At 42.6% G+C, this 16,324-nt stretch overlaps 1 protein-coding gene across 4 annotated transcripts in view; it reads right to left on the bottom strand.

Moving 5' to 3' along the window:
- Positions 1-16,324, bottom strand: part of slf1 (SMC5-SMC6 complex localization factor 1) — a 31,383-nt gene that overhangs the window by 14,470 nt on the left and 589 nt on the right. For 3 of the 4 annotated variants that reach the window (XM_035994312.1, XM_035994309.1, XM_031308670.2), the window contains exons 2-15: positions 15,910-16,021; positions 14,528-14,606; positions 14,094-14,319; positions 13,832-13,985; positions 12,610-12,738; positions 12,384-12,449; positions 11,738-11,884; positions 10,817-10,986; positions 10,479-10,613; positions 9,918-10,071; positions 9,150-9,315; positions 8,671-8,819; positions 7,762-7,871; positions 4,305-4,384 (exon numbers count right to left, since the gene is read on the bottom strand). In XM_035994312.1, coding sequence (XP_035850205.1) covers positions 4,305-4,384; positions 7,762-7,871; positions 8,671-8,819; positions 9,150-9,315; positions 9,918-10,071; positions 10,479-10,613; positions 10,817-10,986; positions 11,738-11,884; positions 12,384-12,449; positions 12,610-12,738; positions 13,832-13,985; positions 14,094-14,319; positions 14,528-14,606; positions 15,910-16,020 — 1,876 coding nt within the window. In that variant the 5' untranslated portion in view covers position 16,021. The remainder of the gene's footprint in view (positions 1-4,304; positions 4,385-7,761; positions 7,872-8,670; positions 8,820-9,149; positions 9,316-9,917; positions 10,072-10,478; positions 10,614-10,816; positions 10,987-11,737; positions 11,885-12,383; positions 12,450-12,609; positions 12,739-13,831; positions 13,986-14,093; positions 14,320-14,527; positions 14,607-15,909; positions 16,022-16,324) is intronic. The other variant, XM_031308672.2, reaches the window with a different exon arrangement.

Raw genomic sequence — 16,324 nt, 5'->3', positions numbered from 1 at the left:
CACGCACGACGGACAAACACACCCAAAAGAGAGAGGCGGAAGAGAAGAGAGAAATCCAAAATTAGGGTGTGCCCCGATGTCCTGCCCATTGTCCCCCTCGATATGGTGAACACGCCAATAAAATACCACAGAGATGTCCCCAAACACCAAAAAAAAAAAAAAGAAAAAAAACCTGACCTAAAAAAGTACGACCCGCCAATGAGGATGCGATTTAAGAAGGGAGATGAGATGAGAAAACGGGGGAGATCTTTCAAGGGAAAAAAAAGGGACAAAAAAGATGGAGAGTTGGACTGATTTGCCTCGCTCTTTCCCTCTTTTATAGACACAGAGATTTCCCACCTACACCCCGAGCCCAACAAAGTTAACATCGGGGCAGTCGGCGAGTGAATGAATGTAGTGGTGCGAATGTAGTCTTGCTTCCTGTCCGCTCGTCCCTATTATGTTACTTGAGAGGAAGTTATGGTAGACAGCCCACGCACAAAGCCTCGAAAAGGATTCTTCACAGATCCAGGGTTCAAAAGCTCCGCTGGGCATTGCCAGTGTCACCACGTGATATTTAATCAGCAAACTACCAGTGAACAGGCGTGGAAAAAAAACCCTTCCAGGATTCCATTTACATTTTTAAACACAATTTTCTTCTCCTCCCTTCTCTTTACCCCCGTCCCTCACTTTTCTCGGATACAATATTAAACCAGGAATATATTAGCGGGCCAGAGCCCCCTCTTTTCATGTATGGCTGAACTTCAGAGGGAAGTTAAAGGCCAAGCATGAGTGGCTCTGTGCTTGCCAGCATAATACAGGACTGCAAAGCCCATAATAAATGCTTTACAAGCTCTCCCCAGGACGCCACACCTGTACAGGGGCTCCTCTCCAGCGCGCACAGAGCACAGACTGGGATAGAAAGGAGAGGGAGGGAGGAAACAGGGGGGGCAAGAAAGAAGAAGCAGTGGAGGAGGGAGTGAAAGGGTTTCCTGCATTTCAAAGCATATAGGGGAAATATTGGAAATTCTGGATCCTATTCATTCTGAAAAATTCCTTTCTTCCAGGAGGTGTCTTTGAGGATGCAGAAGACGCATTAAATGTCATCCACTGGTAGTATAGAGGTTGAAGAGTGGACGGGGGAAAAAAAACACAGGAAAATGGAAGAACTGTTCATCAAAAATGTTCTCCCTAGAAATATGATGCAAAACCTAACAAACCGAAGGAAGTTGGACGTTAAAAGATTATGCCCAGTTCAGAAGCAGTGACACTACACATACATTTAGTGTATTATATTTCTCTACACATTTCACTTATAAATGTTGCATACTTTTATGTAACACCATGTAGTTGACCTTGCAGCTTTATATAATAAGAATATTTCAGTCATTGAACAGGCTGTTGAAGGTTTAAAAAAGCATAATGGAATAATGTTCAAAAGCCGATGTCAACTGAAGAGACTAGAATGCCATTAGATACAAAATAAGTCATTTACTTGCTTTATGAATTCAAAAAGAAAAAAACATTCGGAAGCATTGAGGAGTAAGGACACACAAACGCTGGACACAAAGGACACAAAAGGCTGATGAAGCAGGTACTTGACTGCAACTTTTTTAAAGTACTTCCAGCCAAGGTAAAGCCAAACGAAAATTAGACTCATCATCCAGTGCAAGAACCCACTATTCTATACTGATATCTGATTTTCATTCTGAAAGTGTGTTGAACTACAAAAAATCATTAACTTAAACGTTATTTGCGAAAGTAACATCAGAAAGCAGACACTCGTGGTTGTCCAGTATCAGCATCAGAAACAACAATGTGGTCAATCAGTGAAGCAAACCGATATTTCAAATCTGAAAATCAAAAACACCCAAACAAAGGGTGGAGCCCAGTCCAAACTTCAGTCCCTAATGAGTAAGCTGTACTGTGTGGTACGTCAGTGTTCTACATGGGCTGCTCTGCTATTGCCGGGCTCTAAAACGCTGTGATTAAACACCCATTCCACTACACCCCATGTGTACACATCCTCGCAAATGCCAGGGCCAATCCACGCACTGTTAAATCACTTTAATGGCTCCAATTTGGACACAACGCCTCTATTATAGGGGTAATTGCACGCTCAGCATTTACAAGCACGGAAAGGATAAATCCGCCTGTCCTTTTCTATAAATCCCCCGTTTCACACTTTAATAGAAAAGTTAAATGTATGTGTTGCTCTTTATATCCCTCAGTCTGCTTGCTACACTCCTGTAAAATGTCGCTTGGCCTGTAGATCCTTGGACCGAAAAGCTGCTGGAAGCCTGTACCAATGCCATTTGTGAGGAATGTGTTAGAAAGGTATTCAGTGCCAGTTATTGGATATATTTAAAACTATTTGAAGACGACTGCTGTTGCTGGCTCTAAAAGCAACACATTCATTCCCCCATATCGAGATTACTACACTGTGCCACAAAAGAATCTACTGGCATTAATGTAAATGACCATCAATTTTTTTTTTAAATTCCACTGGTGAGGATTTTACTGTAGGGTACCTTAATTGTATCAGCCAAACACAACATTGGGCAGCAACAGAGCCCCTATGTGCCAACAGGAAGTAATAAGACACAAACACAGAGTGTCTGTTAAATAATAGTAAGCAAATCCACTGTGGCTTCAACTGTACGTTGCTTTGGACAAAGCTGTCTGCCAAATGAACAAATGCAAAAGTGAATAAATTGAATGTGAAAGCCAGGCTCACAAAAATCTTTTGCCTTGGTTATGTTTTTGTTACACTATGGTACAAAGATATTTATTAGTGATGGCACATAGCGGTGCAGTAGGAATGTTGTGATCGATCAGGCACAGATCCAAATCAATATTCACTACAAAATCACGAATTAGAAAAACAGATCATAAAATAGCTGACGGTCAATGAAATTAACATCACTGAGACAGTGTTTGCACTGCCCAATCTGCACCACATAGACTCCTGAGGTAGTTTATGTTCCAGTCTCGCCCAAACCAACTCTAGATAGTGCTGCTGACCAAAATGGGAGTCAAGTAGTTTGGTTACAGTGTGCATGGGCTGATCAGACCTCCACTCAGGTTTAAGATGAAACTCCATGTACTAATGTACTAATGGAGTAGCTTTAAATTCCCAAGAACAAAGAACCTAGCTTTTGAACTATGCTGTGTGAATGCTGACTTGAATAGTTTGTTTCACGTTGACATGAAGCTAAAACCAAATGTGTTCCAGCTATATATAAAAAAAAAAAATCTACATACAGCATGTTTAGGCTGATTTAGATTGAAGTCTCTGCTGAGCCTCCAGAAGCAAATACGGAACTGAAAAAAAAGATTAGACCAAGTTCATCCCAAATCCCTCAACCCCTCTCAGCTACTTTGACAAAGATACTGAGGTTCCAGGAGGCGAGACAGATACACCAAAGCAAAAAAAGTGCAGCATATAAGAAAGCAAGCTTACATATGTGGGTAAGAAAGCCTTTAATAGAAAGAGAGGAAGGGAGAGAAAGAGACTGGGATGAGATGGGATGGGATGAGAGGGCGAGAGGGGAGGATGCTGTGCCGATGGTTCATCAAAAATTAATGCCGACCGCATCGGTATAGAGATCACGTAGTGGAAAAACAACACATGCCAACAGCCTTGAGTCTCCTGCCTCAGCTCTCCCTCCTCCACTCCCTCCACCCCTCCATCGCACCAGCACAGGGCCTTTCTGATCAGGTGGAGGGGGGGGAGATATGAGCTCTGACACCTTCAGGAGTTCACACAGAGTGCCATGCCTCTAATTGCAGGAAGTTCCACTAGTGCAGCCTCTGTGTATCTGCAGCACACTCTAATTGCTGCATTTAATATCCCTAAAATGGAGATCTGAGGCGCATTGTGCGTACTAATATGTGTTATTGTTTTGTGTGAGGAAGCCATTATTTCTGTCTGTGCCATTTATTTATCTAATATGTTTTTTTTTTTTTAAAAAAAGGTGAATATGAGCAAAAGGCAAAACAAAACAGAAAGTGCAGCGTTGCATATCAATGCGAATAGAACAAGTGGAGGAGGAGGCGCAATGTGGCCCAAACTCTACCCCGAACACACACGACTTATGCAGCCGAGTTGCCTTTATAGCTGGTCCGATGCAAATCAATCAATCACTCTCTCCATACATTATGTGCTCTTCATTAAACTGAAAGTGATGACAGAGCTATCATGTCCCTCTTTACTGATGACCTAGTGCAGTGCATCAGTCCATTAAAAGTCCGCTCCTTGCAAATGTGCAGCTATATTGCAGCGGTGTGTGTATGTGTGTAGGACTGTACTGTATGTGCCTTACCTGCTGCGTTGACTCTGTTCAGACCTCTGGGGATGTTCTCTTGCTCTGGGCTTGTTTCATTCACCAATGAGCTCTGAGCACTGTATGGAGACAAAGGACATGGTCAAATGGGGTTATGAGAAAATATACAAACGTGTGCTGAACTTAAGTCAATAAGAGATTACCCATGATTTACATATAAACAAGTCCAAAGTTTCAATGACTGGCCATTTTAGCACGACAGCGAGGAGACCTATTCGTACAGAAAGTTAAACAGGCATTACTGTACTGTGAAAAGTGGCATTAGCAAATGAATCCCTCGTGGCGTCATATCATTTTATATGAAATCTGACAATATCTGTCAAACGCCTACTGTGTTGGCCACACACACACACAAATTTTACTTCACACACCCAATCCTCCATTCCCGTCTCCAAAGCACTTTTCTTCCCACTTAACGCCTCAAAAGCAGAGACGGAGGATTCGATGTGAGCAAGCACATTAGGAGGAATAACTAGTAAAAGAAAGTGAAGCCTCTTCAAAGTAGTGGCGTGCTAATAGCTGTGGGCTGTCACTAGTCCTGTGAGTGGGTATGGGAGATCTGCCTGCATGAAGCCTGACAGGTGTCTGGAGTGTATACGTCTGTGCACGTGCACGTGCGCTGCATTGAAGCCGAGTGCCATCCGTATTACAGAGAAGAGGCTTGTTCCCTGGTAATTGGCTTGTTCAGAAGCCAGGAAGGAGCTCCCAGCAGTGAAGAGGAAACACACATCCTGTCACGTTGCTTGTTATTAGCAGGGACAAGGCTGAGAAGAGACAAGATCAGTGTGTGTGTGTGTGTGTGTGTGTGTGTGTGTGTGTGTGTGTGTGTGTGTGTGTGTGTGTGTGTCTGCGTGTATGAGAGAGTCCATAAGAGTGTCTGGTATAAGGGCGTACCACTTCTCATCTCAAACCACTTCACCCAAGTGTCCCCTGTCCATATAGGCTGGCAGCAGTTGAGGTTGACAGTACTTGGCTTGTCTACTTTCGGAGGCCAGCCTGCTGTCAGTGGCCCAGCTATCAATTCTGGGCCTGGGGCAGCGTGTGCCCTTGGAGGCCGACTCTCAAGAAACTTGTGAGAGATAATGGAAGTAAGGGGGAAGTGCATGTCGAATGCAGCAGCAAGAGAAATCTATGCATTGCATTTTCCACTCGCTTTAATTCTACAAAAAAGGTCATAGCAAAAAAAAAAAAAAAAAAAATCTGTTTCCATTTTTCAACTATTAGTGGAGTTGATGTGCAGGCTTTTCTTAAAGCCATCTGATATTGACTATATGCAGGTCTGGTTAGAAGAAATGGAGCCAAAGTAATGACAGTTAAATGGCTTAAGAAAAAAAAACAGCAATACACAGTGCTTGATTAAGCCAGCAGGAGAAAAATTTTGTTTAATTACAGCTTCCCTTCTGCTAACAGCACTCACTGCCACGCAGCCAGCCGGCAAGTCAAACGGCCATCTAAACAGTCGGTCAATCAGCCAGCCTGTCAGCTTGGTATGGCTTGGACGTGTGCCCTGACGCCAGCGTGTGTGTTGGTGCAGAAGAAGCACACTCGCCATCTCACACACTACAGCAGCTTCAAGTCACAGTAAAACAGCCTAATGCGTTCTAACAGCTTTTCATGAATCCAATACCAAACATCTTGCCAGGATTTTATCTTGTGTTTAACCGACAGTTTGACAAGGCAGATAAAACCGGACTGAAACCATTTAAAACCAATACTATTGAAACTACAATCATGTGTGAGCTATTTCAACTCAGACTTTGAAAAAGTGCTGTTTTCATGTCTTATCCTGTTAAGGACTATGAATTACTAAGTGCTCCAACTATAAATATAGTTGAATTCTTACATACAATATTTAAATTATATTACCGAATCATAGCAGCTCCAACAACAGAATTGTATTGAAAATGCGTCAATACTGAGGAGTGTATCAGCCTCGTAAATGCTTCAACAGAAGATGTGCCAATTGATTAAGAGTGTCAACGTCACTGAGAATATGTATAATAACGTGAATTAAAGCATGAAAAATGAGGTGATTTTGGTTTCTGTTTTCTAAATTCATCACAGGCTTTGTCATTTTGTTTTCATTCTTTCTTTCAGGGTCAAATGATTCCGCATGCCCTTTGGCATTTCTTTATCTCAGCCGCACAGATCGCATTCCTTGTTTTATTCAGTTTCTCTTTCGTCTATGTCAAAACAAACTAAACCCTTGAAACTGGGGGAAGAGCAGAAAGTAGAAAGAGTAGAAAGCAGTGATGGAGGGAAGAGTGGATCGGGTCAGCGCATGAACCAGTAGCCTTCGCATGAACCCGCTCCCTGGTGGCTCCTGCCCTTCTCCAGGCCAACTACCTGCTGGTGGAACAGCAGATGTCTGATACCAAGTATGGAGAGTGTGTGTACGATTGCATTCAGAGAGGGATTTAGTATGCGAGGGAAGATCAAGAGAGGTGAACAGGGGAGGGAGGTGGGCATGAGAACTGGTGGTCGTAAGGGAAGACACAAAGGCCTGATGGGATATCCTAGTCTGTCTATCTGTCGGCTTCCTGTCCAAATCAGACTCAGCACCGTGTGTGTGTGTGTGAGGAGGGGGTCTAACCTCCCTTTGCACCCCTTCTGTCAGCCAGCACACACTGATAGGATCAGACCTGGGCATGACCCATCACATGCCAACTCCTCACGCTCCGTCTGACCTCCATTCGCCTCTCTCCAGCTTTTCCTCAGTCCCTCCATTCATGCATCTCTGCTCCTCACCCCAACCACCCACACACCCACCCACCCACCCACTAACACACATACACACTCATCCTCTCTCCAGGTGTTCCTTTGTTCCTTTCACTCACATTTCTCATTGGGTCTGTACATTTCCACCCATTTTGCCCTTAAATGGCCCATTTTGCCCTTAAATGGGTGGAAACCTGACAATGGAGGCAGAGCCGACTGCTGGTTGAATAGTTCTGCTATTTTAGACGCACAAGCTAGGCAAAACGATGCAGCTAATTTGACGGGATAACAGAAAGTGGTGAGTTCATTACACAGCCTGAGAGAGACAGCCTGAGCAGCAACATGTACGCTGTTAAACACCACTTTGTTAATTTTCTAAACTCTTAAATGTGCACTGTGCCTTCAAGAAACGTTTGGGGAAGCAACAAACCACAGTGATAGAAAAGGTAATGGCTGAATTTATCAAGTGTTTTTCTGACCACCTACAACACTGAGTGTGTGAGAATGGACTTATAATGATCTGCACACACTGCCAAAAAAAAATCCCCAGGCTGATCTTTGAACATAAGTACATTTACAAGCCACTGAAAATCAGACTAAACTATTGGTCTGTGTGCAGCCCCCACCTCTGCACGTATGTCCTCACATGTTCCGCCTCAGGTTCTTATGAAGACAAAAAAAAAACAGTGGTACAGACAGACAGCTGTGTGTAACTGACCTGCAGCCGGTCCCCTGGCTGGTGCAGCTGTGGGAGGTGGGTCTGGTCCTGAGGCTAGCATCGGTGGGACTCTGAGCTAAACTTCCAAGAGCAGGCAGGTAGGAAAGCACCTGTCAGAAGTCACACAAACACACAAGGTTAGACAGTGCCCTAAACAGTGACTTCAACTGGATGTTTGTGTGTCTTTAGGGGACTGAGGAGGCACAAAGACATCAGTGTGAGAAAGCCAGATGTTCTACTGCAAGGTAATATAATGGGTAGACCCCTTCAGCCATCTTTGCTTCTATAGCAGAGAACTGTAATATAATCTATATCAATTTTCACACTGCCATGTTAACTAATGCAAAATATTTGAGTTTTACTGTAACACAAAAGCCCAGTGGAAAAGAAAACAAAATAACTAAAACTGTTGTATCAGATTTGTTTTTTTAAATCAGTTATATAGTTAGTTTATTAAATTACTTTTAGATTTGCTGTGTTTTACAAACATTAGTGTGTGTGTGTGTGTCTAGTTTGATCAGAATTTGAAGATCGTGGACGCTCTTATTTTGCCAAAATCACTTTCAAAGCAAAATGACTTGTTTCTAGTACAGGGACTGAACTGAACTCTGGAAACTTATATTTTACAAAATGTCACTGAATGTCTTCATGACTTACTGAACTAAGCAGCACATGACTGTTGTGATTCACACAAGTAAGAGGTGCAAGGTTCAAATGATGACAAAGCGACAATGGCTAAATGAATACAGGACTGAAGAAAGAAAATGAGGTTTCCCATGGGTAAGTAATGGACAATGTGAAGTGAGTGAAGAACAAGAAACACACACACACACACACACACACACACACACACACACACACACACACACACACACACACACACACACACACACACACACACACACACACCATTTTCTTGAGAGACAGGGGTTCATCTCCAACTGTGAATCCATTCCTGCAACAAACATTCCTGAATATAGCATCCACCATCGCCAACTTAAGTCTGGTGGAGCGAATCCTGACAGCCAGCTGTTCTGCCAGGACCACTGGAGACACATCTACAGGACAAAGCAGAGGGACAATACGTCAGACACCATACTGTCAGTGATGAATTGATTGATTGACTTAAAATGATTAAGAGTAAAAATGATTTTGGCGTGTTCAGAAGACAAAAAAATATATTTTATAATGGTAATTATTCTGCTATATATTGTGATTGCTTATAATTAGCACATTCTATTTTCTGGTGCAGTATTTCTTAAAGTAGTAGCAGCTGAAAAGTGACATTTGTACTACATTATTGGTCACACACACATGCAGACAAAATTAAATGAAAAAGCTGTGAACTTCAGTTTGTTTTTCTTTTTCTTTCAATTTTTCTTCCATACCCTGGCTGATAACAGCAAAATGTTCTCCTAGGTCTTTTAGCCCCTTTTCAACCAGGTTCTGGTTGAGTTTGAAGTGCTGCTGACACCAGAACTCCACCAACACAGACAGGAGGTCCAGCAGGGTGTCCGCCAAATGCAGCTTCTGCTTCTCATTCCTCTCAGCGTCCTTGAGTGAAGATAAACAACATCACAGTATGGAGTTAGCAAGCTCTAACAGTAGGTGTAACTTTGGTTTCCTGGTCCAATCACAAATCTGACCCAACTGGCAATTGTCTTGGGTGGTATAGTCTCACAGCGCTGCAGAGGAGGGTCTGGCTAGTCCACACAGCATTCTGGGAGGGGAGTAAAACTTGCTCTGGTTTATTGGCATTTCTTTAAACCAATCACAATCGTCATGGGCGGAGCGCCGAGCGCCGAGTGGAGCCACAGTGCCGCTGCAAAATGGCCTCTGGAAGGAACTTGTTTTGGTGGAACATGTACAGTATATGTTCAAAGGTTGTTTTAGTCGTGCAACAAAAACCTCAGATTCGACAGATAGTCTAGCTAGCTGTCTGAGGAGCAGTTGACCGTAGTCCTCATAAATCGACCGGAGTTTAAAATTACAACACAAAGAAAGCGGAAGGTAACGGACATCCGAAAACGGACATCCTGCAGAATTTCCAGCAGAACAAGAGCAATCCCGGAAGTGGAACGTCGTGGATATAGACTACGGGTGGTATAACACACCATCCAATGAGAATAACGAGGCATGAGTTCCACAGTATTTACCTCGATGAGAGCCTTTAACAAGAGCTGGGTTAGTTGTTTCACAGCTTTGGACAACAGCGTGGAGCGCTCCCAAACAGTCCAGAAGGTTCCATACAGCAAAGATCCTGATGCTGAACCCTTAGAGACTCCTGTTCCCCCAGGCAGCACAAAATCGCTGAAAAGGCAGGAGTGAATGAAGGAAGAATAGACCATTGTAAGAACCAAAATAACAAAATAATACAATTAAACAATTAATTCAACATGTAGTCCATATTACGTGCAGTTTAGTAAGTATCAGCAACACAATGTTGACTTGTTGAAGTGCAAACTGAAACATATTATAAATCTAGCTTCATTCAAGTCTTAAATCTTTAAGATGTATTTCAACACCTCTGCGCTGCAGCACACACCAGCTAAAATAACATGATTTGTTAAGGATTTCTGGAATAGGGAACTCATTTGTGGGAAAATCCCTCCACAACTCTGTCCATGCGAGAAGGATTAGGAGCTCTGTTAATGAACAGAAAGAAGAAAAAGCCCTGCCTGCCCTATCTCGCACACTGTATATTTAGAAGTTGTTACCCGGTTGTGACAGAGTGGAGTTCCCCCTGGAAGAGCTTGAGGAAAAATGCCAGGAGGTCACTATGGAAATGTAACAGTGTTGGCAGGGCCGGCCCAGGGAGTGGGTGACAAGTGACCTCACTGGACAGGCAGTAACTGAAGGAACACACACATAGTATAAAGAAACCGTAAATATATGAGAAAATTATGTTATTACTTCTTTTTTCAATACGTAAATGTCAAGAAGGCTTATTAATTACATAATGTGGTTACTTTTAATGGGAAAAGTATCCGTTTCCAAACATTTAAAATGCAATTAGAATAATTAGACAAGAAAACTTATGTGATATGAGGTTTACCTGATGGCCGTCTCCAGAAAAGGCCACAGGCCTGTCTTACACCGAGGACACTGCAACACCTGGGTAAAATATTTCTTCACCGCGGTGGGAGCCAGCCAGGGAGGGTTGGTAAGAAGCAGGTTGTACATGACCTGCCGGAAATTTCGCAGGAAGACAGATGTGGCGCTACCCTGTGTCAAAATGAACAGACAACAATTGAAGTTTGAGTGGTTTGGATATATGGATGTGCAGTCAAAATGTTAAATTACAGTTAAGTCCAATAACAGTGATACAAGCCAAAAAGGCAGCTACTACAATTCTAGAATTGGGCTGGGTACCAAACTTCGATATTATTAGGCACCGACCGACATGCCTCTATAGTATTGAGTATCGAAGAAATGCCTTCTCATTCAATACCAAATTTCAAAACCTAAGGAGTAAATCTCATCAGCGTCAGTGAGCCAATAAGCATGCAGCATGCTTGTACCAAGATCTAATAATGCTTGTGATTGGCTGCCTAACGTTACACGTCGTAGAGGCAGGCAAGAAAAACTATGTTATGCACAGAGACGGGGCTCACGCATGGGCTCACGTAGTTGTGTTGTTGTATTTTGAGAGGCTTGACTACAGTGTGTGTCACACAGGTGTAAAGGAGCTGAAAAAAAGATGAAAAAAAAAAAAAAAAAAAAAAAGATTTGTACCGTATCAATGTGTAATGTTGTAAAAAAAAAAAACAAAAAAAAAAAACATTAATAGATTTTAAAAAAATTGGTACTGAAAAAAGTATTGTTCAGGTACCTGTATCGAATTCACGGTATCGGTACTGAAGATTTTTGAACAATACCCAGCCCTAGTAATCATACAGGTTATAATTTCATACAGCCCCTGAGGCTCCTGCAGGAGCACGTGAGAATTGGTGCAGTCTGGTTATTCCTGTCCTACCTGCTGTGCGTATTCTAGGAGGGAGATCAGGTATGCCGCTGGTGGCAGCAGGCCTGGGAACACAGCACCTCTAATTGAGTCCAAGGCGTCAATGAAGAGGCCACACTCTATCATACTACCAACATTGCTGAAGTCTGTTTCTGTAGCCTGGAGGAATTAAAGAACAATGATGATGAGGTATATGGAAAGGAGGAGAAAACATTACACTCAAAGAGACGGACGGCAAAAAGACGAGGGCAGAAGGGTAATGGAAATAGGAAGTGAATGGGCATGAAAAGTTCCTGGAGGTCATTTCTGACTGTCTGTTCCTGGCAAATAGCATATGGATTCAGAATGTACAGAAGGGGAACACACAAGCACTTATAATAGCAATCTGATGGAGATCCACTTGGGTTAGGAATGGGCAGGACAGTGGAGAGTATTGTTAATAGGCCTGCCAATCAAAACTCTCAGATCAGCTGACAGGGGTGGTTAAATCGGTGACCTGAGTATGATGCGCCCTTGCGCTAGATGTCACTTTCCATTGAAATGTATGACATAAAGGAAATTGAATGACCTGATCTTCTTGATGAAACGCATAGTTATTTTAGAGATGTATGGTCGTGATCAGGGGAGGGGAAGGGGTGGGCTATGTGCACTTGTCTACCTGGGACTGGAGATGGTACGGGTCATGGCAACCAAGAAATTCAAGGAAGCACAGTCTTGGCCGGCCCTATAGCAAAAGACCCCGGTAACAAAGTCAAATACATACAACACATGGGAAAAAAGGGTTCATTTAAGTGAACAGAATGTAGACCAACTACTACATGATGACTAGAAAGTACGCTTCAGTGCTTCTCTGCAACATGCTTTCACACACAAACATTACACACCTCCTGTTTGATGGCATAGTCCCTGAGCTCCGTCTCCAGTTTGGAGAAGTCCACATCAACAAAACTGGACGTCTTCGTCTCTGCTGGATGATCATCCGTTATGTTGAATTTCATATCCACACAATTGCTCTGCCAAAGAAAAAACGGCGGACAGTTGTAGTCTTTTAAAAGAGTAACTTAACCCTTACTACTACTTAAAGTAGCTCTGCCCTGGAAATTAAAAAAAGAGCCTCTGTGAAAAAAGTATCAACATACCGGCAACATACGGGTACTTCGCAAAACATCAAGGCCGCACCCCCTTTTGATCATAGGTTACATACAGTACATTTTGATGGGAAAACGTCTGACAGTCTGGAAATTCAGATTATTTTCTTTGTGACATCAACATGCCAACAAGCTGCTGTGTGACTAGTTGTACTAATAACAAGACCAAAAATCCAAGTTTTAGATTATAACCAGTAGAGGAAAGAAAAAGTGGCTGGTGGGTATCAAGAGGGCTCACATAAACTCTGACGGTAGTGTCATCCAAAACAGACCCTGGTCCCCCAAGTCAAATCATTCTTATGCCTGCTCTAACATTACCCATTTCATCAGGTGAGAATAATAAAGAAATGTCATGCTAATACTGTACATAATATAATCTTGTATGGGCATGATTCAACCACCAATATTCTTAAATCACAATGCAACTCAAGGTTGGGAAATTAACCAGAAATGATGAAAAACCGCAGCTCACTCAATACTTTAGTAGAGAACAGAGAATTCGCATCTGCTTTCCCCCCAAACTGGCGGGGCCGCAACAGGAACCCCCCCCGCCAGGCCAGACAAAAAGAAGAAGCCAAATATCAGAGTGTTTCCGCTGTATTCATTCTGCAGCGACGCATCACTGTGAGACCATGAACCAAGCAACTGTCTGTGGTTATTCACATGTCTGTAATAACAGCAGGACAGTGCTTTCTAAAGCTAAAGTCAGTTGAACAGGTGAAGTGAACGTTGTCGCCTACCGGTTACAAACAGGCTCGATATGAACGACACGCTAATGTGCCGACGGATTCTGTGTTTGTAGCAGACCGAGACCAGTTGAAACAGATCGGTGATGCTGTTATGTGATTGTTCTCCTGCATCTTCTCCTGGTGTTCTCACTGTTCAAATGAACTGAGAATAACATGAAGCCTGATGATCAATTAAGACCACACCTTTTACATAAATTAGTCTGACTTACCCCAAAGAGGTGCTGGACAATGTGGCTAACAGGGTAGCAAGGAGCATTGTGGTATTTGGAGTCCTCTGTGAGGGGTTTAGCCATGACATGAGTAACAGAGGCATGAGAGGGTGGAGGGCAGTGGTATACCTGGGCCCTGCCTGCTTTTAGGAGCCTGGAAAAGATTAAAGTAGACTTATTTAGTATCATACTCTGCAGCATGTATTCATTCATGGATGGATTGTTGTGATTGGCGATAAAGTATTTTTGTGTGACACCTCACCGTTTGAACATGGCCCTACGGGTGGGCTCTTGGACCATGAGGAGAACCCTCCAGCCTTCGAAGGCCCCTGTTACCCTCCCACTGGCCACCTTCTCCCTCCAATGCCTGACCGGGTAGACGGAAGACGTGGCACCTGTGGAAATGGCAACTTCATAGGGTCCCTCTGCGAGCCAGGAGCCATTCTTAACACTGTCCAGCACATAGTCTGGAGTCACAACCCACTTTCCTGGTGGTGGGTGAAAGAGAGAAATCAAACCACATGAAAGAGAGAACAGTGGTGTTTTGTCAGTCTTGGGACTTTAAAAAAGGAAAGCTAACAGTGAAGTGTGTGAAGAAGTTCAGTTAAATGAGCAGTCTTGATTTATTCAGGGTGATCACATAGTCATGAGTTTCAACATCCATCATTAAAAATTATAATAATCATCATGACTGACCTGCAGCACAGGCTGCCAAAAACTTCTCGCTGGACAAAACTTGAGGGATTATCAGATGGGTGATGGCGTGCTGATAGACCTAGAAGAAGATCACTGCATCAGTCTAATGACATGTAACACACAGTAATAAATGGCAGACGACCAGACCTGGGTTTTCATATGTTTTAAATAAAAGATATTCCTGCAGGTGGGGCTGGGTGATATGGTTGAAATAAAATAAAAAATCCAATTGATGCTTATTGCAAAGAACTGTGTTCCACTGTCATGTGTCCCATCAGGCAAAACTCTTCACACGTGTAAAATAAATACACAGCTGGTTGGATGCAATTACAGTTTTTTTTGGACTGAATTCTGTATTCTGTGTGATCATCATGACATAAGTTGATAAATAATATCAAATTGTCTCCCAATCCCACCTCGGAAAATAAGACTGCAATTTTAAGACTTAAACTACAACAGAAAAGGGGCAATTTAAATAATTTATCCAACACTTGACTAACCTTTTCAAAAGTGTACTGTATATACACAATAGATATGGCTTAAAACTTTGAAATAATTCATCAGTAGGTATTTAAATATTGCATAACTAGCTTAAAAGTTGTAAAAACTACAGTAGTACATCAGTTGTATAAAGTACAGTATCAAGTCTCCCACAGTGTGACCACATCTACTTGGCAGGAGCAGCGCACATTGACACAAAGAGGAACTGCTGTCAGCCAGAGGCACATTTTTTCCTGCATGTTTACCAAGAACAAAAAGACCAAGAGTTTTTTTCCTACATCTAGCTACATATGGCAGATAACTGATGACACATACAACATTGCCAGTCCCTGTAAATGAATGCAGTACAGCACCGCTGTCTGATTTATTCACTCATTTACAGTTAGTACTGTAATATGATTAAATGCTTTCACAGAAGAGGCTGCCATAGGAAAACAAAGGCTGACTGTTAACAAGACAACCACCCCGGGACTCCTTGTAATACCTGACAGACCTAATGCATGACTGTGGTCAGACAAGTCATTCATTCTATGGATTACTTGATTGACAGAACATGCATTGGATTTAATTGTGTTAGGTGATTGAACATGTTGCACAGCAAGTAAATGTACTTACATTTGCTGGTTCTTCAAAATGCAAATACAGGCTTGTTTCTTTTAATTTAGGTTTCTTGGTTGCTGCTGGTGAGACTGGTATCCAATCTTAATCGGTTCGGGTTGTGAAGGGCATTGGTTTAATTCGTTTTACATCTCATAGACTAAATAACAATTAGATACATCAGAAATGTTTTTTTCTCCATACGTTGCAGGTCTTTTTGGCGAAATATTTCACAGCCTTGGTTGATGTGCATCTGCCATTTTCCCTAAATGTTCTCTACTTACTGAGCCACCTATGTATTTTCCACCCAGATGCTGGATTTTCTGGACCAAAAATCTCTTCTTATCACGGATCTTGATCCCAGAGATCTGGAAAACGTGCGTGCAGCTCGCCATCCTGACGAGGGAAATGAAGACGAGAAAAAGTTAGGCTCAAGAGTTTTGAAATTGGCATACTCCATTCATTGGATTAACGCTGCAATTCTTGTTAAACTTGAAAAACAGGAGATGGAGCAGGCTTACGTAAAGTTTAGTGTCCCAAATTATTTTCTAAAAACTGCGTGTCCCAAATGATGAGGGTCTTATTTGAGACAGGTTAGGGTTAAGGTTAGGGCTGGGGTAGGGCTAGGTAGCACAGGTGGTTTAGCAGGTTCATAATTAATTAAGGACATTGTATGGGGAATTTGGGACACTATACTGC

Source organism: Sander lucioperca, chromosome 2 (genome assembly GCF_008315115.2).
Source record: "Sander lucioperca isolate FBNREF2018 chromosome 2, SLUC_FBN_1.2, whole genome shotgun sequence".
Lineage (NCBI taxonomy): Eukaryota > Metazoa > Chordata > Actinopteri > Perciformes > Percidae > Sander > Sander lucioperca.
The sequence above is the reverse complement of the archived record's forward strand: the minus strand, read 5'-3'. Positions and strand labels throughout refer to the sequence as shown.